Below are 24332 nucleotides of genomic sequence, written 5' to 3' on the forward strand. Positions count from 1 at the left end.
TTCCCCAAATGAATGAGAACATATAATGTTTGTCCTTCTCGGATTGACTTATTTCACTCAGCATAATACCCTCCAGTTCCATCCACGTTGAAACAAATGGTGGGTATTTGTCATTCCTAATGGCTGAGTAATATTCCATTGTATACATAGACCACATCTTCTTTATCCATTCGTCTTTCGATGGACACCGAGGCCTCTTCCACAGTTTGGCCTACTTTTCAATTTTAAAAGATAGTTTTCCTCCAGGTACCTGTCGGACTCAAGTCAGTACTGTCTGTGACACTTGATATTGCAGTCATGAGTTCGAGCCCCACGTTGAGTGAAGTTAGCTTTGCTCCTCACTTCAGTACTATGGAAACACTTTAACTTAATCTGTAGATCCATGATTTAAGATCTAAATTCAGGATTATACTATTTTAGGCAGTCTTTGTATTCTTTTATTTATTTATTTTTAAGATATTCCTTTTTTCTGAGTCATACCTATTTTTTATATTGCTTTGTATGTATGTGTGCAAAATTTGCATAATAACATGGATGCTTTCATGTTTTTCACTTTAACCTCAAGGTATACGTTCATATACTAGTGCTATAATCACTATTACATATATTTTGCATTTCAGCCTCTTAATTTTATTAATAAGAGTACATTTTTTGTTATAGATTCTAAAGCTGCATGTAGGCCCTCATGTTCTTTCTTTTTTTTTAATTCATTTGCCTTTTCATCTTGAATTCACAATATTCTGTGTAGGTAATTAAACTTATAATTTAAAATAAATTGGAGTAATTTCTTGGGATTATTGAATATTTTCTTTTCACCTTTACTGCACTTAGTTTTACATGCATAAATTTTTAACAGCTATAGTAGATGAAATAGTTATTAATAGTTATTTAAGTTATTAATATTTTATTATATCAAATAAGTAAATTATGTCAGATAAACTGCTAGATGTTAAAATATTCATAATTATTTTATTAATCAAGAGAATAATAATGTAATTAAATACAAACATATTCTAAAATAAGGATAAATAACTGCCAGTATTTAACTCTCTTAGTCATTTAAGATTTCCTTTTCAAAGCCAGTTAGCTTTTTATGGTTTTGTCTCCCTGCCCTCCCCACCCCCCACTTATTTTTTGCCACATTTCTTCTTCTCCAGTACATCTTAAAATGACGGGTACTTTACCTGTGCACACATGAGAGTGCAAAAATTTACATATATCAGTGATACCTGTTATATTTTTTATGCTCAGGCATTTGATAGGTTTTTGATTATTAAAAATTAAATTTAAGAATTTTTAATGAAATTAGGAACTTAACCATTTTCTATGGACAACATATATTGTAGAGACAGAGTCTATGACTACCCAGTGCATAAAACACAAATACACACACATCAGCAAATTTTTAGCAACTTAAATTGAATTATTGTAAGATTACTCTGCTTGAACTGATTGATAATATCATTGCTATCATTAGGATTTCATGCCTTTCAACATTTAGTTTTTATTTCAGTTTGCTTTTGCACATTTTGCTTCCAGTTTTGTATTTTAACTCTGTATTAATTTATCATGTTATTCCTAACTCATACTCCAAAATGCATTGCTGGCATTGCTTATTTACAGTATGAACATTCTATGGAATTACAGATTTTACAGGAAATAAAGATCCATAAGCCATCTCAAATTGTTTTTGCAGCAAAGAAAAATGACTTAATAGAGTCTGCAGAAGGATATATACAGTATGAACTAAAGAACAGTTGTATTACCATACATTTGGTATATAATATGCAATATGTGAGCAGCAATTCTGCTCGTAGGTTTTTTTTTTCAGAGTCAGAATATCTTTATAGAAAGTAGAGAAAGAACATCAGGGTTTGGAGATAAGGAAGGTTTTCATCTTGGCTGTTCCACTTACTAGCTTGTGTGACCTTCAGCAACTGATTTCAGTTTACTAAGTATCAATTTCCTGCTTTAAAAAGGAACAATGATACAGACATTGTATGATCCTCAGAGGATCCACATATATCATGCTATATGGTGCTTGGCATGTAACTACATTCTATTAAGTGTCATCTATTATTGTTAGTTGTTGTAGTAAAGATTACAGAATGAGAGGGAATGTGAATATAAGTATTCTTTGTTAAGTTTGTAGAGTATATATAATTCTTTGGTTTATATGCATTTATATATAGTAGCTAACTTTTATTATACAGATGTTATTAAATTAGTCTTAACATCAGATAAAATTATTTGGAAACGAGAAAAACTATCACATATATTATTTTGTTTTTCATATAGTGATGTTATGTAATATTAAAACCTCCACATATTCAAGACCAAGATTAGGCAGAAATGTAAAATAATATCAAATATAAATAATGAAATGTCTGTTTTTCATCCCATAATTTGGTCATATATATGCATATATATATATATATATATATATATATATATATATATATATAGTTGTTTTTTACAGAATCTGCTAGTCTTCTTTCTTTGTGTTTATTCTAAGCATACATAGGTTTTATTAATCTTAAATGAGAAAAAAATGCACAAGGGTTTGTTTCGTTAAGAAATATGGGTACTGTCATTGCTTGGAATGGAAAATGTAAAAATAAATAGATATTTGTCAGAGGTATAAATTTATTTATAAAATTTATCTACCAGAAGTTGTTTCAGTCCTCCTCTATCCCTCTGGGAGAGGTTAGAAGAAGAAATTACAATGTTTGTTTACATAGGAAAATACCAAAAAAAAAAAGACACATTAAATCACATGTGTACAGGAATTCTATACTTTCTGGCACAGACTTGATTTAACACTATAGTGTTAGTCCTTGTCCCTTTCATAGTCTCCACTTAGGCAAGTTTGAACTAGTAGATGTTTATATATATCTTTGTCAGGATCTCTGACTTCTAAATATTTGCAAATGTTCTTGCCTAAGAAAGAATCTTCATCCCTTCTACTCCAGCTTGGCTAATAATAATAATAATTCATTTTGCTAGTCTTAGCTAGGATGTCAGAAGCTTCTACATTTCAATTATTTAACTCTCTTATATGTTTCTTCTGCAACTCAAGAGCACACACCCCCACACACACACACATATCCCTCCAGTCATCTCTGTACTCCCTTTATTTTTATATATTGGATACTAATTGTTTTTAATATCTTTGTCTTTCACAGTGGAAGTTTTTCATAAAAGGGGCTATCCTTTTTTTTAATTGAGATGGATCTTTTTTAGTATAGTTGACACACAATATTACATTAGTCTCAGGTTTACAACTCAGTAATTTGACAAGTTTATATATATTAGGAGGGCTATACCTTTTTTTTCCCTTTTCTGTCTCTTGTGCCCTGAGCAAAATCCATAATATGCATTTAATAAAAATTATGGCTGAGTTAAGGAATATGAAAAATTTGTATCATAAAGGTGAAATGTCTCTTTCTCTATAGTGAAATCAACAATTTAAGTAAATACTTTTATTATATCAAATCAGTGTGAAATTAAAAGTATATGATGATGTTTTATTTCTATTTTTCTGATATATTTGCTTGCATAATTAAGATATATTCATTTTATGTAAATAAAAATTATTAGCAAGCTCACCATCTAATAATAGCTATTTTATGATGTATTTTCTATTTGATTACAATATTCTTTTTATCTCATGTTAAATTTATCCATTCATAAATAGCCATTAGTCTTGCAAAAATGCCAAAGCCCCATGGGCAATTATCTTCCAACAGGTGTGGAGACTTTTTTAATCTTCTAATTGTATGTTACAGAAATTTATCATAAACTTTCATATATTATCCTCCTACTGTTACACCAAACAAAATATTTAATCTTTATATACACCTAAGTCTATTAGAAACTTATAATTTACTCTCCACATTTGAATATAGCATAGGTATATGCATAGGTATACCTATGAGTGAGTGCATAGGTAACAAATAATTTAAATATGACATATTTGTTGTTGTGAAAATGCCTCCAAAAGAAAAAGAAAATAACAATGAATTCCTTTAGAAATGCCTTTTTTTTTTTTAAATTTCTGAAAGTATTCTTGATATAGAACTTGTTTGTTTTGCCTTGATTAGGCTATTGGTTATTGAAGCTATTTGAATTTTTTGGTTTATCATGACTTGAATTTTCTAAGTCTTATAATTCAGACTGATGAACCAGAATTTACCAATCCTTCTCACTCTTATCTTCAGGATGCGAGGCCTTGAAAACAGAACTGGGAGCAAAGTATAATGGAAGAAGCATTTGTTGTCTATTCCTCCTTGCCTCTTGCTTTAGTGCATAGACTCTAATTCATGTGCCAATATTTGTACATCTAGAGATTTATAACAAAACCTGCTTTTCCAATACTTATTATTCCAACCTATTTCAGAAACAAATATTTTTTTCTAAACATCCTTTCAATGATAACAAACTTTATCACTTCCTTTGCTAATTACTACTTCTTGCTCCTCTTCCTCAGCCTAAGTCTAAATAAACACAACTTGTTACTTCTCATTTTAAACTGAGTTTGCAAAATGTGGCCACATTGTCACTTATCCTTTTCAAACAGTTAAGATCGTACCTCACTTGCATGACATCTTTCTGAATTACCTAATCTCCATTTAGTCTGAATAGAAGCATTAGTAGTTTTATGGTAGGGAAGCTAGAAGGTCTGAGACATCAATAGTCCATAAAGGGTTTTTTTCTGTATTTCAATAAACCATATAAATATGTTTACCTAAATTATGTGTGTAATTTGTTAACTGTGATTACTTGCAAATTTCAGGCAGAATTAAGGAAAAGAAAGAGGGGAATAGGAAGGGATAGGAAATAGGAAGGAAGGTAGAAGAGGGGAAGGTAGGAAAGTTTTCTTCTTATGCTTGTGATGACCACCATCTCTTTCTGGAAAAAAAAAAAAAAAGATGAATTAAATCAGTTTTTGTCTTTAACAGATTATGTGATTATTTCATTGAGCGGTCAAAAGAAAAGAAAACAAATTATCCTTTAAAGCAAATTAAAGTAAAAACAGAATCTAGTAGAATCACATGAGCTTATTTGGAAAATTTGTCAAGATTATACTTTCTAAATTATGTTATTCTCATTAAAAATGGGTGACAATAGTAGTAAAAATCCCAAGGTGAGATATGATCATATTAGTACTTTCAGATGTACCATGCACGCAGTAAACACATCTCATGATAACTAAGCTCAGGATCCTCTTTTAAGTGATACATCTAGGAGTCAGAATAGAAGTCCCCAACCAGAAGCTCAGTCAAATTAGTAGACCAGAATGGGTGTGTTTGTATTTGAGATAAGAAATCCCAAACTTTCTTCATGTATTACTTCCCTACCTAGTTATAACAGAATTAGTTACAGTGTCAAATCTCATGTAGATTCCTAAATGTGTAGATTTGAGGAGAGGATTAAGAAGAAAAAAAAACAAATTAAAAAGAAACTAAATGGAATCCACTGAGTAGTAGTATTTTTTGGATTTAAAGGTAAATGCTCTGAAACTAGATCAGTAAAATCCTATCAATTCAATTTACAAATAAAAACAAAACGGAGAACAAAACAAATAAAAAACAGTGAACAAGGAACATAGTATAAGCATTTGGTCTTGGGTTTAAGCAATCCTGGCTCTCTAGTGTTCTGTGGTTCTATCACAGTAGTTTCTGTACTAAAAGATGCCAAAGGTGCAGTACTTATGGCTAGAAAATTAGAGTTATGAATATTTAAGCTTATATGCAAAACACAGAGCAAAGTATACATGCAGATAATCATGAATTGTACACAAATTTTAATAAGTGGAGAATATTAGTGTAGAAGCACATGACTTACCAATGTCGTTTCTTTTTTTTTTAATTTTGTAGGAAAAAGTCCAGCATTTACAGAAGGCTTTTGCTTCAAGAGTAGATAAATCCACACAGACTGAACTTCTAGGCTATGATGTAAGTAGCTATATAAAACCATTTTTATCTTCTTTATTGGTATTCAGACATCCACAGCTTATTTACCTCCGTTGCTGCTGTGTCCATGCATTGATTTAATAGGATTTAGTGGCTCACCATTCATCTTTTGCTCTTAAATAATCCCCAAATACCTTCTGGAAGTGAAAAAGATAATTACAGGCACTGACTGGCATACCAATGTCTTAATATTTTTTTTAAACTAGCATTCCTCATATAGTCTTTTAAATTGGTGCATTTGTAGACATGTAGATGATACATATTAAAATACCAGAACAATTTATTTTTAAGTACTAATTTATTTATTAACAGTTTAATAAAGTTATGTTCACAATCACCAAGGGCCAGGCACATCATTTTTACATTCTGTTACATAAAAGGAAACAACTTTGCAGAGAAATTTACAATACTATTTTAGCTTTTGGGCTTCAGTGCAGGCTGCAGAAAGTAATTTAATTGAAAGTTAGCATTTTTTTTCTTAGTGTGAAATACTTGTTGAATTGTCAAAATAGGATTGTAAAACATGTGTTGATACAAGATTGCTTCTAGTAACACTGAATGATTTTGGGTAACTTTGATATAAATTCCTTATCTTTTCTTAAATGAAGCTATGAGATTTTCAGTTTGCCTAAGTTCATGACTTTAAACTTACTTTTAATAAAAATATGAAGGATTTTTTTTTATCCTGCATCTAACATTTGTCAGAGCTCTCTCTTCTATTTAAAAATGATAATATTATTTTTAGCAGTTTATTGACAAATAAGATTAGAAAAGATGATTTTAAGTTGTTTTACAAAGGTGTATAATGATAAAATGTAAGCTTATCTGCATGTCCTTATTATATTAAATGACATAAATATGATTGTTACTTTTGTATCATCTTGCAAATTATAGTGTTATATTTAACATAAATCTACTTGTCTCTATTAGAAAGTAAACAAAGGTTTGAATTTTAGCACAACTTGTTTTCAGCTATTTATATGTATTCTTTCTTAATTAAAAAAACATTAAAAGCTATACTTCTGAGGTTTTGTTACATTCGTTTTAAGATGTTTATTATAGATATCTAAATATTCTAGATATCAATATGGTGACTGCATTACTTCTTGCCTGAAAACCAGTGTTATATATGATCTAAGTAGTGGTAATGTTTCATATTTTAAAATAGAAATGACTTCTAAGTTCAAAGAGGATTTACCGCAAGTATTTTAATGTTTATCTCTTTTGAAGGAGTATTTTTTTGTTTAAATTTTTTTGGGGGCAGCCTGGATGGCTCAGCGGTTTAGCGCAGCCTTTGGCTCAGGGCATGATCCTGGAGACCCAGGATCGAGTCCCACGTCCGGCTCCCTGCATGGAGCCTGCTTCTCCCTCTGCCTGTCTCTCTCTCTCTCTCTCTCTCTCTCTCTCTCTGTCTCTCATGAATAAATAAATAAAGTCTTAAAAAATTGTTTATATATATTATTTGTTTATCAGTACCTAGGTTATAAGCTCAGTATGTATTTTACAAATAATTACCTATGTCTTTTTAAATCTGCAAGCCAGTTATCCAATAAGACTGATAAATTAATAGTTTCCATTAAATCGTATTCCAACATAAGAAAATTAAAAGTTAAATAAGTTCCAGAAAAGTGAAGTTATTTGTTCAGTACCACATGCTCTTTTGTGGAAGCCTAGTTATTAAAAAGTAATATATTCTTAAATAAGGAAAGAGGAAAACACATATTGGGACTCAAATATCCCAGTTTACTCAATAAGGAAATGATGTTTGGGAGACTCAGCTCCAAATTTCTTTCTTTTTTTTTTTTTTAAGATTTTATTTATTTATTTGAGAGAGAGTGAGAGAAAGAAAGCATGATCAAGGCAAGAGACAGAGAGAGAAGCAGGCTCCCCGCTGAGCATGGAGCCTAATATGGGACTCCATCTCAGGACCCTGAGTTCATGACCTGAGCCGAAGGCAGTTGCTTAACTGACTGAACACCCAAACACCCCAACACCAAATTTCTAAAGGACTGAATATAAGGATAGAATGTGAGATCTCTAGCAATATTATTGACTGCAAGTGAGAAATAGTTGCTAAGAGACGAATGGTACCTGTGGGGAAATAACTAAACAGTATCGTGTATTTGCCTCTCTATGACCCATGATGTTCTTATTTCTATGAGATTTGTTATATCAAATCTAGATAGTTCTTTAAATACGTAAATAAAACTTTAAAATAGAGCCATGAACATAGTTAATTCTTATTAAAACTTTTTTGTTCCTATCTTCTCTTCATATCTGACAATGAGAGTTTAATGTATTTTACTCAGTTGAATTAAGGCTAAGAATAACAATTTCTTGGTAATGAGTCCTTTCAGGATCCCTTTGTATAAGTGTCTGGTATGATTTAGGTAGTTGTTAACATAGAATAATAATCTGTTCTAAAGTTTTCATATTTTACACTTCCTGGTGATAGATTCTAGGATATAAATCATCAGAATCAGAAAGGAATTATCAAAGATATGCATATAGAATATCACGCCACTAACTGGACGTAATTGTCCTAATAGACTTTGGGACATTTTTTATGGAAAACACTGGGTAGGGAAATATTTTTAAAAAGCAAATGAGAAATAAGAAAAGCATTTGAAATGTGATAAACTGTGTGACTATTTGGGAATATGTGGCTCATTAACAATGTATTTTCTATGATTGGGATGTATTTTCTATACTTTTCATTATCTATTCGTAAATTTTTTACTTTTTCTTAGGCAATAAGAATAATCAATTATCCTTTGACTTATAATATTTGTTCACAATTTTCTCAGGAAATAGTCTGACATTTTGTTTTTTTCATAAATATATATTCACATATATGCTATATCTACTTAACAATTTGCAATAGTGTTTGCCAGAGAAAATATGAAAAATCTTGTACATTATCAATGATTCTTATACTCTCTTGCTTATTTTCTAAAGCTGTCAGTATTAGCCACAAATTGTTTTTTATAGATCAGTATGGATCATGTTTCTATATAAATGTCAGAATAAAAGAGACTACCAGTATCTTTTAGTATAATTTTCTTGGAAAGATAGTTGTTACTAAACATTTCGCTTAAAATAGGAAGTAGAATTCTTGAAAGACTTTAATTATAATGAAAACTATTAAAATAAATTTCTGAAAATCCACTACAGTGAATAAGTTCAAAGATTCATACAATAAACTTCTATATAACAGATTTATCAGGAAACTTGAAACTAATGTTACTGTACAGAGTGCTTTGATTTCTAATGCAAAAGACAAAAATTTTTAAAAGTAAAAACAGAGTATCTCAGCAAGGACCTATAAACAAAATAGCTCTTGTGATAATGAGAGAGATTGTTAAATAAATGATGAATGTGTCTTCAATAATCAATGCTAATTTAACCGCTTTCACCTTCTTCTGTCTACACTGGCTTAGTTTATTAAAAGATTAAAGAATAATTTCTTAGGTGTCATTGTGTTGTTAAAACTAGATACAGTCAAGTAGCAATGTTGCCAATTGCAGGATTACACTAAGAGGTAGAGATTTTTCTGATTACATCAACTGTATAAATAAATGCTTCAGCATAGAATTTATACTATCTATAAATATCATTATAGTTGGAGCCCTCTGGAAATAAAATTTTTGGTTTAAATAATTGGAAATGAATAAGCAAATGCAGTGAAGATCTTATGTACTAACAGGGCAAAAATTCAGGTACTTTTTAAAATTTGGCATCTATATGCAGAGGTTTTTGGGTTTTTTTTTTTTTTTTTTTTTTACTTCTTTTTGATGTTCAACAGAAGCTAAAAAAAAAAAAAAAAAAAGAAGCTTATCATTTTAAATGTAGCTGATTTACTTTAAGTATAAATTTTCTTTTTAATTAGGCCTGAACTTGACTAAGAGCAATCACAGGGACTCTAGAGGAGTCTTCCCTTAATTAGCATATATTTTATACACATATTTAATAAGAAGTGTTTATTAGCTTTGAACTTGCAAATGTTTTTGTTCATATTTCTTTAAGAGTTTTGACGTTATCAGGTATTTCATCAAATATTATTAACCACTGTTACTCTTAATATTATTAATGGTTTTCATTTGTCTATTTAAAACTGACTGAATTGGGCATCACACATATATTTTGTCTGAGTCATGTGTGAGTGAAGCATAACTCAGTTTAGAGAAGTATGATCATACCAGTATATATTTTTCAAACATTTTAACACAGGTTAAATGTGTGGGATTTGCTTTATAAATGAAGTTTTCTACTTACATGCTAGAAAAATAATATTAGCTGCATTATGAATACACATTTGGAAGGAAAACTCAATGCAGTTGTCTGTGTATTCTCAGTCTATGCTACTTTTCTTAGATTTAATTTTGGAGACCCTCCTGATACAGTTAATAGTGTCCAGGGAATTCTAACAATATGAGAATAGTTCATCAGTAAGGAGTAAGAATGATTAGTTTTACCATAATTGTTTTATTAGGTATTAGAGCAAGAGAGTATTTTGTGTTATGTTACTATATTATGTCAGCCTATGGATTAAACCTAATTGTAAGAATTGAATAATTATCAATCAGGCTTTTTCATCCAGTTGCTAATAAGCCATTGTTTGTTAAAGCTATCTATTTTGGATCTATTCATTGCAGTTATTTTTTCATAAATTCAGCACTTCTGATCATGTCAGTGTGTCCCAGCATTTAGCAGATGAGTGCTTTCTCCTCACATACTTCATTTATTTATATTTACTTATACCAAGTATTTCTGTTTGTTCTCATAAACTTGAAAAATCAAGTTTAAAAACTGATATATTCCAGGTTTTCTTTTAAGCTACAGTTTTTCATGTTACATTAAGGATAACTTTCAGACAAAAACATCAATTAAAAACACAAGAAATATGATCATCTGCCATAGGTACTTATTAATACTTAGTGGAAGAATCACAGCTTATTCAGTGGTAAAGTTTTAAGGGTATCATTTTTGAAAATCTATACATGCATTTCTTCAACAAATATTATTAAGTGCCCCATGAAAGCCAGACTCTGTTCTAGGTACTTGGGATACATCTTTTAATGAAACCACAAATATTCCCTCATGAAGCCTGCATTTTTTGACAGCATACTTATAATAAATAATAAATATAAGTAAAGTATAATATGTTAGAAGGTGCTAAGTACAATATAGACAGGAAAAATAACACAGTGAAAGGATAATTGTGAGTGTAGGGTTAAGGGTCAAGAAAGACTGTGATAGGGCAGCCTGGGTGGCTCAGCAGTTTAACGCTGCCTTCAGCCCAGGGCCTGATCCTGGAGACCCGGGATTGAGTCCCACGTCAGGCTCCCTGCATGGAGCCTGCTTCTCCCTCTGCCTGTGTCTCTGCCTCTCACTCTCTCTCTGTGTCTCTCATGAATAAATAAATAAAATCTTAAAAAAAAAAAAAAAAGACTGTGATAGGAAATTTTAAACGGTGATCTAGAGCAATCTCAGGGTGAGATGTAAGACTTGAAGGTGGTGAGGTAAAAATCACATTTAGTGAGAAATCCTTTTGTGATATGCTCCTTGAACACCCCTCAAAGACCTTCAGTCAATAAGAACAAATTGCTTTGTCTTAGCAGCAGCCCTGGGTAAGAAAGGTGGGTTTCATTTATAGGCCATGTGGCATGAAAAAAAAAAAATGCATTCTGTACCATAATACCCTAGAATCAGAACCCCTGCATCAAGAGACTCACACTAGAGGAACACAGACAGCCTGAGGGAACAGCCTGCTCAGGCTCCTCCTATCATTTCCACTTAGCAGAAGCACTGAGAAGAAAGTGAGGTCTGATCAGCCACACCATGTAAATTGATTTCACTTTCCTCTCTCTTTATTTTGCATACACTTTGTCAGCCTCCTCTCTCCTGTACCACTCTTCTCCCAGCAGGCAGAGTGAATTTAGATACTTTAAATGTATAATTAGACTTCATTGGATATCAGAGGTATGCCACTAAAGCCAACAAATACGGAAAGCACTCAGTAGTTACTTGTTAAAAAAATAAATGAATAGGTTAACTAAAAGACTATTACATTACATTAATCCTGAAAATCTATAGCAAATAAGTATGCATTGTTTTATTTCACTCACATAAAAAAGTGCATATTATTATTCTATGTTATCCTGTATCGTTTTGTTATACATAACAAATATTTCAAAATGGCTACCTTGTGCCTTTTAGAACAAAGCATTAAATGCAAATCAACTCAGATAACCAGTGATTTTAAAACATGAGTACCATCATGCAGTTTCCTTCATAATATTGCATTGAATGCTTCCTCCTAAAATCCTGAATTTTTATCTAGGAGCCAGATCATTCCTGGAATGCCTCCAGGTTTTTATTTCAGCTCTGACTGTGCAGAATCAGTATTACTTAACTGATAGTCCTTTTGTTAAGAGAATTTATAGTTGAAATCCTTTGGGGAAAAATAGCAAGGATGGGTGTTAAAAAAAAAGCTCTTGTAATTGTAAAAATATTCATCAAAATAAAACAATAAAAGAGCCACAGACATACAAATTTTATATAGCCTATGTAGAGAAGGAAAATAACTTTCCCTCTACTCTTCTAGGTTCTTGGCTGAGTCTTACCTGTAATAAACAGGAGAAGAACAAAGTTTGTGACATGTATACCTCCTCTATAGATGGGAGATACCCAGAAAAACTGAGTAACTCCCTGAAATGGTCCAAGTCACCATCTTAAATATAACCTCCAGCTAAAGACAAAAGATGATGGTGTGAGGTTAGGGGCATAGGAGAGGCTAGTTATGGGAGGTTGCCAGGAAAAGAATAGTAAACAAGGGTAAAGCTGTTATGCAGATTTAAGACTGTGACTTCTCCATTGATAAGAGTTTCTAGAGATTGAGAGTTGTCCTCTTCCTGGTAGAGTGAGACACCTTTACAAATGAGGATTTCCCTTATACATGTAGCTTCTTTTATAGAACAGTAATTTGTATTCCATTTTCAGAGCTTCACCTATGTCTGTTTCTTAAAAATACTCAGCTCAAGATAATTCTTATGCTAACAAGGCATATTCTGGGTGGCAAATCTTTGTTCCCCTTCAATTAGTAATAATGATTATCACATTTGCTGAAAAATATGTTGATTTAGTGATAGTGTTGATAAAAGAGAAAAGTTGATACTTGTTGAAAAGAAAATTTCTTTCAACCCACATCGACTTCTGCCTATTTCACCACCTCTGTAGGAAATCTAGATTTAATTACCAAATTTCTAAGAGTTTTCTTTTTTTATATATAAGATTTTATTTATTTATTCATGAGAGACTGAGAGAGAGGCAGAGACGCAGACAGAGAAGCAGGCTCCTCCCAGGGAGCCCAATGCGGGACTGGATCCTGGAACTCCAGGATCATACCCTGAGCTGAAAGGAGACATGCAACTGCTGAGGCACCCAGGCATCCCTCAGAGTTTTCTTAGACGAATTTAGAAGTTTTTTTTAGGACTTTCCAGTGTGCTAAGTGGATATTACATGACAAGGAGTCTTGTCTGAAGGAATTTTTACTACCCTATGGAAGAAAATATGACGTATGCTCTAAGGGCATATGTCAATGACTATTTGTGATACATTATAGAATTGCAGTTATTCACCATAATTGTCAGTGAGCCCTTTTGCTTAACTATGAGCCCAATCATCAACAGACATTTTCTTGAGGCACTGATAGTGAATGGAACATTCTGATCGTCAGACCAGAAAAACCCTAGTAGCAATGGAATACTTAGAATACCCCTTTTTCTGCCCATGATCATGTACTGAACAAAAGATGATCCCTTACCCATGATCACATGCACTTTGCCTGATCTCTTGCACTACCCTCTAACCTCTCTATAAAACTCTAGGTGTTGCATTTGTGGGCTGAGAGGCTGATTGTTAAGGCTTGACCCTACCACCTCCCTTAGCTGCAGGCACCCAAAATAAATCTTTCCCTTTCTCTGTTCCAAACCCTTATCTCTTGAGTTATAGGCTTCTCTTAAGATGAGTTTGTTCAGCAGCTGTGTTGGGAAGCCCAGCCAAGAGCTAAGCTTTTGATTTATCCAGCTCCCTTGCTATTCTCTGGGATGGTGCTGTTGCCAGGACAGTGCGCCAGGACAGTGCTCCAGGGCGTACCATTCATTTCCTAAGTGAGAAATTGTGATAGATCATTTGGTAACATAATTTATTTAAGTTCTAAGACTTTGCTCAGGTACTTGGTCAACATATATATCTTTGTAGATTTATATTAATTCACATCTAAGGAAGGCATTGTTTTCCTTTAATGTGGTCTATCATCAAGAAAAATCTGGAAAAGCAAATTTACTATTCAAATATATACAAATGTATTGAAACTACACACGCACACACATACATCAAAACACAGTCTCTGAACACACACACACAACTGCATGATACAAGTACAAAACAATCTACTTTTGTTTACTATTTGTACTTATAGAAGTTAGGATAAGATGGAAATGTATTTTAAAAAGATGGAAATGTATTAACTTTCGTGTGTAGTGTTTGCTTCAGCAGCACATAAACTTCTGTGTGTATATATTAAGAATTTATAGAAATCCTACTGTACACTAATACAATGTTTAATATGGTTATTTGTATTTAACATTAAATCATTTATATACAACTACTTGTTACCCAACTTTGTTAGCATAAGTTAATATTAATATATTTTCTTTTAAAGTTAAAAATCACTTTAAATCTCTAGAAACATTACTTTTTCAATATGCAGAAATCATGAAACTATATATATACTAAATTGAAACAGTAATGACAAATTTTGCCATACCACAGGTATGGCTATGGGCTGTTTTTTTGTTTTGTTTTGTTTTGTTTTGTTTTTTTTCCCACTATACCACCTGATGGCTAGTCTATCTTGTCATAGTTGAGCTTTTATTTCATTGGGCTATCAGATTTAATTGGTTTATTTTCTCCTTTGGTTTTCTTGTGAGATCTACTATTCTGTGACAACCCTCCTACTTGTACTTGATTTAGCAACACAAAAGGATAATATCCATAAAGATCATTAGCCCTCATAATGATCTTGCTCCATCAAAAAGTTTCTTAAGCACTTGACTCATTCTTTGGAACTTAAGAATACCTAGTGTGTGTATTGGGGTGGGGGCAACCTGGAGATGAGGTGAGGGAGTAATTTTTCCTCTATCCTTCTAATTTCTTGGCTGAGAACCTCTGTAATAAAAGAAAGATTAACCAGAGAAAAACAAAATTTTAGTAATATGTATACCTCCTATATACACAGGAGATACCTAGGAAAACTAAGTTGACTCCTGAAATGGCCCAAGTCATCACCTTAAATACCATCTGCAGGTAAAGACAAAAGAAAGATGTTGGGGGTCAGAGAGGCCAGTTGAGAAAGATTACCAAGAAGAACACAGTGAAGGAGAGTGAGGTTGTTAACGCAGATTTGAGTCTGTGCCTTCTCTCTTGATTAGAGTTTCTAGAGATGTGGTTATCCCCTTTTCTTGGTACAGAAAGGCAGATACCCTTTCAAATGGAGATTTCTCTTATAAATATAAATGACCTTTACAAAAGGGTGGCTTCTACTTGGTTTTCAGAGCTTTCCATATGTCTGCAGCTCCTTAAAACTTACCAGCTGAAGATGTGCCAAAGAAGCATATTTTGGGGTGGCAAATTGTGCTTCCTTTCAATTTCACCTTGAAACTTCCCCAGAAGTTTCACAATCCAGAACCTGAGTTGATAGATTGCTCCATTATTCCATTAAACCGATGTCTGAGGGCAGCCCCAGTGGCACAGCGGTTTGGCCCCGCCTGCAGTCTGGGGTGTGATCCTGGAGACCCGGGGTCGAGTCCCACATCGGGCTCCCTGCATGGAGCCTGCTTCTCCCTCTGTGTCTCTGTCTCTCTCTCTCTGTGTGTCTATGAATAAATAAATAAATAAATAAATAAATAAATAAACCCATGTCTGAGTCCTGAAAATAGGTCAGTTCAATTAAACTACTGTTTCCTTTTAAGAGGTGGTCTTATAGATGGGCTCCCAAAATTAGTCTTTTATTGTGCTAGCAATCAGGTATTTAATAAGAAGTATTTCTATGGAAAAAGATAAACAAGGTTTAACAATTACCACAAACTATAATCCAGTTTGTGAGACAAGGGGGCAGCCAATTGAGATTTCTGTATGTCAGGTTCAAATCATCTTTCAAAGTTTGACTGTCTGTGATGATGTCAGGTGTTAATTGAACTTTCTGAGTGGCTGACATATCAGCAGGGACAGAGGGTTGTCTGTATGAGCTGTTGTGATTATTTTTCTTAAGTTTATATCAAGTTGTTCACATTCAGTTTGAAGAGCTTTGGGAAAAAGGCAGTTTTTTTTTTTTTTTTTTTTTCTTGGTCATTTCAAATTAGAAGGATGGGGGGACTGGAAAGTAGTTTGGAGAGTTGTAGTGAGGTATTTGAGGAAATTGTTAGAATTCAGGATCTGGTCCAATTTATAGGTAGAAGACAAAATTTCTAAGATAATGAACTGGACTAGAATCTAATATACACAGAGATACGTTACTAAAACATAATTTTCTCTATAACACCCTAATTTTTACCAAAAATAATCACAGTGGGACTAATTTGTTTGCAAAATAAGTTTAGTCTTACTAAACCTGACTTGATTATTTATGTAAGTGCTGGAAGAATAGTGATTGAACATACAGGTTCTTTTTAGGTCTGCTTCACTAGAACTTTCATACTGAATTTTAGATTGAACTTTTAAAAGCCTTGAGGCTGAGAAGCCAAGCCAATAACTCACCATCAGACTTTGCCTGCAGTGCCTAGAGATTTGGGTTAATTTCTCTCTTCTTGAGGTCCCAAAAATATCCTAAGGATTCTGAACCTTCCAGAAAGTGACCTTTCTTATTTATCTGGTAAGACTGCTGGAATTCCTGTAAGCAAGGCACCATGCTGCTTTTCCAAGGAGTTTTATTGGCTCCATAAAGTGAAACTTAGTTCCTTGAAGCTGTCTGGTAATGTTTAATTCTATGTATATTCTCAAAAATGACATTCCAGTTGAAGCATTAATAATATAATATGTCCAGTTTGTGGAAACACATTCTAAGAACAGATTCTGCTTAAACTTATGCATATAAATATATCACCTTAAAAATAAGAATAATCACTAAAAGGTTTGAATACTAGAGGGAACAGATAGGGAGAAAAGTAATTATTTCATCTTTGTTCACAAAGGCATGCTATATAATGCTGTAATTCATACTTAGCTTAATGGAAAAGAGAAAAAATTCCTTAAATCTAGAAAAAACAAAATATTAAAGAATCACAATGTTTCAAACAAAGTCATAAGTATTTTCTGTTTCATGAGTTTATTCAGCCCCATGGTTTTCTATTGGTTCTGGAAATTCTTATCCAGTAGAGTTTTCTGGTCTTGAAATGATTGGAAAGCTGTATTCCAAAGTACCTGTAAGAGTCCTTCTTTTTTCTTTTTTTTTAAGATTTTATTTATTAGAGAAAGAGAGAACATGAGCAGGGGGAGTGGTAGGAGGAGAAGCAGACTGAACAGGGAGCCCTCTGAATATGGAGCCTGGTATGGAATTTGATCCCAGAACCCCAGGGTCATGACCTGAGCCAAAGGCAGACACTTAACTAACTGAGCCACCCAGGTACCCCTGTCAGAGTCCATTTCTTGAATATCCTTGAGGATTAAGCACTTTTTCAAAAGCATCGGAATAAAACAAAAATTGTCAATAAATGACAAACACTTAAAAATAGCTCTGGCTCAGGTTCTGATGAGAGTTCATTGCAATATAATTGACAAAGAAATTTGATAATTTCCATGACATGCTTTTTAAGGCAATAAGTATAATTACAGATGAAAACTTTACACCAGAATATACCAATTTCTAGAAATTTCATACAATTTCTGGAACTCTAATATTAATAACATATATCCATTCAAATAGAATCTAAGAAAGTTTAGCATCATCTATTTGGCAGTGCTTCCCATGTAATTTAACATAGTAAATAAGTCTAACTAGCTTAAAATCTCTTTTTCCAAGGAGAGAGAATGATTCTTTTAACATGTTCCAAAGACCCTCTGAAACATCTCAAAGTTAGTTCTAGGTCAAATGACTTCATTTAGAATTTAATTTGGGGAAACTTGTCAAAAATATTAAAAGGCTTGGGGGGACCTGAATGGCATAGTGTTTGAGTGTCTATCTTTGGCTCAGGTCATGATTTTGGGGTCCTGGAGTGGAATCCCGCATCAGGCTCCCTGCATGGATCCTGCTTCTCCCTCTCCCTCTCTCTCTGTATCTCTCATGAATAAGCAAATAAATGAATCTTCTAAAAAATATTAAGTTTGGGCACATGACTAAATAGAATCACAGATCATTTAGAAACAATACTTTATATATTTAGCAAAGTGACAAACATTTTTTTTTTAAGATTTTATTTATTTATTCACGAGAGACAGAGAGAGAGAGAGAGAGAGAGAGAGGCAGAGACGCAGGCAGAGGGAGAAGCAGGCTCCATGCAGGGAGCCCCACGAGGGACTGGATCCCAGGTCTCCAGGATCACGCCCTGGGCTTAAGGCAGCGCTAAACCGCAGAGCCACCCGGGCTACCCCCGACAAACATTTTTAAAGGCAATACAGATACATAGGACACATAGTTGGGAACAAAGCTTAGCTCTTTTTAATACTGAGAAGATTCAGTTTTCTTAAGCAATCAAAGATGTGATAAAGACAAACGAAGTACAGGAAATTATTTTGAGAAAACACAAACTCTTTGCTTTCTAGTATGATTGTTGTGGGAAGCAAAGGCAAAAGAAAAATTAAATTTCCTTACTACTTACAGCCCATTGACAAATCCTTGAAACCATCAGAGTGACTTTCCTCTAGGAACTCAATTGCCTCAATGTTGATACTTTGCTAAGGGCAAAAGGCAGTCTTAACTGGACTCCCAGGATCGGTTAAGTCTACTTTAACTTAAAAATTCCTTTGGGAACTTCCTTTATCTCTACCCCCAGGATACTTGTTGGCAGTCATCGCCCAAGCATATGACCCACCGATACATGATAAACGTCTGGAGGGTCTCATGACTAAGGTTTTATTAGCCAGTAATAAATGACCTTTTCCTAACAATATGTAGTCCCCTCAAGGTCCTAGAAACCTTGCTTCCAAAATTCCTTACAGACTTATGCTATCCCTAACCCCCTCCCAACTTGAAAGTATATAATTGGATACTCCTCATGACCCTACTGCACCTATTTCTGCCCACAGGTCCTGTCCCTGTGTTTTAAAAAAATCGCCTTTTTGCACCAAAGAGGTCTCAAGAATTCTTTCTTGGCCTTTGGCTGCAGAACCCAGCTAACATCTTTCCAAATCAAGATTAGCTAAGAAACTGAAAGTCTTTCCTTTATATTTTATCAAGATCAGACCAATAGCCCATAAAAACAGATGTCCTTCTAGGGGAGAAAAAATTTAATTGTACTTTTACCTAGGTACACTATTAATGTTAAAGCCCATTAAAACAAACCAAAACAAAATATTATAATAAATTTATTCAATTATCACTAGCTTAATGGTCCAAGATTAAATTCTCTCTCTTACTCTCTTCCCAACTTTCTGTATCCATTTACTTTGACTTTTATTCTCCCCTTTCCTATTCTGGAACAAACTTTAGGACAAAATTACTTCCATTTCCTTCAACAAATTGCATGCCATACCTCATACCTTTCTTTAGTGAAAAAAAAAAAAAAACACATATTTTCTTGCATATAAAATTATTTCCCTTCTTATTTCTAGTAGTTTTAATTACATTTATTAGGATTCTTAACCCACATAAATTGTAATTTATAGCAAAAGCTAAGAAGTAAGAAGCTGTAAACTGCATATTACACCAGTATTCTTTAGAATGGTAAATTTTTTAATGCATTTCATAATTTCTAGAAACATGTACCCCCTTTAAAAGTATGGTTTTTCAATGTGGCACAAGATATGTATACTAACAGACTTGAATATAATTAGTTTCTCTGTAACAGGGAGCCAAAAGTAGATTAAACCTATATTTAGTAACTAATGGTCAGTATTTTATCTTATTTGGAAATGATCTAGATATTCAATGAATTTATACCATTTAACTTAACTCAGCAAAATTCTTAGGGTGGAAGTTACCAAAGAGATATGGAAAGCTATTTAAGCAGGTATATCGTAAACATATAACTGTTGCTGAAAAGTTCACCTAAGAGCTCTTATTCTACTAATACCTAAATCACTTGCTCCCTACAATTATGTTTAGTTTACCCACAAAAACTATGTGAGACTTTAGACAAAGTCTACCATCATCCTGTTGTTTTCTTACAAACTCTGTAACAGAGATAACATGAACTTATTGACTAATAAAATCAGGGAAAATAAAAGTTGTATGTCTGCATGATATTTGTTGACAACCCTGAGTATATGTCTATTTTTATTAAACCAACAAACTTCACTTTGCTTTTATTCACTGCAAAACATCCCATATCACATGAATTTGAAGCAAATATTTGGATTGGTTTTTATATTTTTGAGTTTTAGAAATACTTTAATTTATATAGCACATATTTTAAGCAATTTAAATTGAGCTCTTTTACAAATCAATTTTAGTGATATCATCCAGAGGTTAGAAGATAAAGTCATGCATTTACATCACATATAGACACATGTAAGCATATAGGCAGACTCAAGAAGAGATCTTACAGCTTTCAGTCTAAAATTTTAGCTATTAGTCACGTATGATACTAAACTCATTAGTTTATAAGAGAACAGCTGGGTCCAAATTGTATTTCTTGCTCAGATGGCTAAAGCTTTTTATTCTAATACTTGTGAGGAAGACGTCAGGATATTACATTTACTCTTTTCCAAATAATTCCTTTTTTCTCCTTCTGATGAGAAACATCTTCCTGAAGTTTGCATTTCAAAGAATGACTCTTAGGTCATAGAGAAGATGGGTAGGAAATTTACATCCCAAAAATCTACCAAGAGGTATCCAGATTTTCTCCAGAATGAAATTTGAGGGTATATTTGCCTATTATCAGTGTTCTGAAGTAATTGCTGTTTAAGTTTTCCCTATTTCTCTTAGGCAAAGAACAGTTCTGTCCAGTGTACTGGTCTTCGGCAAGCATTTTGAGATGAATTTTGAGGAGAGGTTTAGGGAGTTAATAAAAAAGGAGAGATGGATTATGCATCGCTTCTGGAACTGTGCCTCTGGTTTTACAAAGATTTGCAAGACAAAGGAAGTTACTTCTAATTTCTCAAAAAACTGGGGTTGAGGGACACCTGGGTGGTTCAGTGGTTTAGCGCCTGCCTTCCACCCAGTGTGTGATCCTGAGACCCACATGGGCTCTCTGCATGGAGCCTGCTTCTCCTCTGCCTGTGTCTCTGCCTCTTTTTCTGTGCTTCTCAAGAATAAATAAATGAAATCTTAAAAAAAAAAAAAAAAAAACTGAGGTTGAGCTGAATGATATCAGGGGACTAACCTAACCACCCAACTACATTTTCAATTTGCTTTATAGCAGAAGATTTCTCATTAAGAACTCAAAAGATTCTGTGTTATGGAGCTTCAGGGCTTAATGCAATAGGCCGCAGTATAATATGCATAAAGCATTTAGCAGAGGCCTTCAAATGGTCTCCTTTTTTTCTGAGTGTACAATTCAACCGTAGACCAACTTAAGGGGGAGAAAGCTTTTGCTCTTATCAACCTCTGAACGTTGGCCTCTAGCTAATCCATTTCCTGATCATTTGTAGGAAGCTGGAAGAAATCCCCATCTGTTTGTGAAAGGGAGAGGGGCTCCCCCAGGGGACCAGTCAGCTTGTCTGATAACTACAGTATAATCATAGAAAGGAAGAACCTTAGCCATCTGTCAAAGTTCCTGTGAACGGGGCTGTGAACGTCCACTATTTTTTTCTAACTGTTCTCTAAATTTGGTAGTAGCTTATCAAAGTACAGGTTAAAAAACAAACAACTTCATATTTTCATCTTGTTAAGGGCATTCATAATGCAAGCCATTATACTTCTTTTGTCTTCTTTTTTTTTTTGTCTTCTTTTCAATTTGGTTTTTCCATAGGTACCAGTAAGACAATTCTGTAGAAAAAGAACTCTAAATTTTTTTTCAAATATAGGATTTTTTTAATTCAAAGTAACCATCATTTATTCATTGACGAGTAGTATCTTATATTAATCTCAGTAGCAGCTCAAATCAATAAAGGGTTTTTTATGGTTGAACATTGGATTCAAGAGGCATCCCAAAAGAAGGTGCAAAGATGCAGCCTTCAAGAGATCCAGAGTTTACCTTCAAAGTTAGCCTAGGAAAGCAAAGACCTGTGTTGTCACAGCTGATGAGAATGAGAATGTGCCTCTAGTCACAGACTCTCTAATCTGTGACACCAAGCATATGCTACTGGCATGGGACTTTTCCAGCACTAATGAGACAATGAAAATTGAGACTACAAAGGCTCCTATGGACTAGGATCTTGACTAGGGACAAACTCCCCTGAGAGATGGCATAGTTGGACAAAGAGAATACTGCTTCTGGGATCCATAGTCTATTGGCTTGTATGCCAGATGCATGTGGACACATTCATTTTCCAGCTGACAGAGAACAGAGAATGTTCTCACTAGTCACAAAGCCAAACTCTTATGACCTAGAATAAGACAAAAGAAAGCTCCATCTTAGACTATGGTTCTTTTATGACAAATGACACAAAAGACATCAAAAACAAGCAAAAACAATGGCCCATCTCTGGGTGAAAAGAGGATCAATAAAAAACAAGATTACTCATAAAAATCTTTACCAAAGTCACTATACCCAAGGAACCTAGCTCACACGAATATTTTCTCCTGTTAATCTAAATTTGGAAAAGAAGTGATAAGAATTTTTAATCTTCTCCCTTGACCAGACACTATAGAGATACCTAGGATTGCTGACCATCCTTTTCCAGCTTCTGCCATTTTCCCAGGATCCCATCTGCAGGCTCCAGAGCAAGTTACTTCAACAGATCCCTACTGAGGTCACCAAACTATAGCAGAGGAAAAATAATTTCTCCTCTAACGTCCTAGGTTCCTGGCTGCAACCACTCCGAGAGTAAAACAGGAGGAAAACAAGTTTAATCACATGCACCTCCTATATACATGCAAAATACCCTGGAAAACTGAGTACTTTCCCAAATGGCCAGGCCAGCACCTTACATCCCCAGCTAAAGACAAAAGAAGGATGTTGGGGCTCCGCATGTTATGAAAGATTACAGGAAGAACACAGTAAATGAGGATAAGGTTGTTATGCAGGTTTAGGTCTGTGTCTTCTCCACTGATGAGTTTCCAGAGATTTGGTCATCTTCCTTTTCCTAGTATAGAGAGGGGCACACACCCTTACACATGAAGATTTTCCCTTATAAACGTAAATGTCTCTTAGAAAAGGGTAACTTGTACCCAAGTTTCAGAACTTTTCCTGTGTTTGTAGTTTCTTAAAAATAACCAGCTTAAGGTAATCCTTAAACCAAAGAGGCATTTTTCAGGTGGCAAATTCTGCTTTTCACTAACTTTTTTTTTTTTTTCCAGTAAAAGAACTGGGTAATGATTTCAAAGAGAAAAGGTGTTAAAATGTTAGATTATTAGTGTTTCCAAATAAATACATAAATTGTTTTTATAGCTTACAGTGTAGAGAGCTAAAGAAAACATTTCCATAAATGTTTGACTTTGTATGACTTTTCAGAACACTGCATTACAGAAAGTTTCCTAAAAGAGAGCCACATATAACATTAACCTCATGCTCTGTGAAGTCAGAGTACCAGGAAATTATACTCATGTGATGCTACATTGTTAAAATGGTAATTAGAATCTTAAATTTATAAAGCTGAATTACTGTGGAGACAATTTATACCAAAGGGTGTAATTGTGGAGACAATTTATACCGAAGAGTGTAATTTACAATTCAGAGTACTTAAGTTACAGTTTTTTACATATCAGAATTACTTCAGATTCGTCACTATTTTTATTAATTTTGTGCTTATAAATTGATTATGGATTTAGATTTAATCCATCAAAAATAAAATTTACTTAAGGTACAGTCTAATATAGAATAGTTTTCAGAAAAAAAACTACTCTAAACAAGTTCACTATTTTATCGCATTGAAAAGTATAACCTGAAAACTGATAAATTATCTATTTATTTATTATTTTTTTTATTTTTATTTATTTATGATAGTCACAGAGAGAGAGAGAGAGAGAGAGAGGCAGAGACATAGGCAGAGGGAGAAGCAGGCTCCATGCACCGGGAGCCCGATGTGGGACTCGATCCC

At 33.5% G+C, this 24332-nt stretch overlaps 1 protein-coding gene and 1 long non-coding RNA gene across 6 annotated transcripts in view; one reads left to right on the forward strand and one right to left on the reverse strand.

Moving 5' to 3' along the window:
* The window catches only part of CCSER1 (coiled-coil serine rich protein 1), a 1371014-nt gene that overhangs the window by 704454 nt on the left and 642228 nt on the right, over nucleotides 1-24332 (forward strand). For 4 of the 5 annotated variants that reach the window (XM_077882877.1, XM_077882876.1, XM_077882880.1 and 1 more), the window contains one exon: nucleotides 5880-5957. In XM_077882877.1, coding sequence (XP_077739003.1) covers nucleotides 5880-5957 — 78 coding nt within the window. Of the gene's footprint in view, nucleotides 1-5879; nucleotides 6482-24332 lie in introns of those variants that run through there. The other variant, XM_077882879.1, reaches the window with a different exon arrangement.
* Nucleotides 4087-24332, reverse strand: part of LOC144304352 (uncharacterized) — a 32305-nt gene continuing 12059 nt past the window's right edge. The window contains exons 2-4 of the long non-coding RNA XR_013371252.1: nucleotides 15628-15913; nucleotides 5848-6112; nucleotides 4087-4911 (exon numbers count right to left, since the gene is read on the reverse strand). This is a non-coding gene — a long non-coding RNA (uncharacterized LOC144304352). The remainder of the gene's footprint in view (nucleotides 4912-5847; nucleotides 6113-15627; nucleotides 15914-24332) is intronic.

This window comes from Canis aureus, chromosome 33 (assembly GCF_053574225.1).
Source record: "Canis aureus isolate CA01 chromosome 33, VMU_Caureus_v.1.0, whole genome shotgun sequence".
NCBI classification, from domain to species: domain Eukaryota; kingdom Metazoa; phylum Chordata; class Mammalia; order Carnivora; family Canidae; genus Canis; species Canis aureus.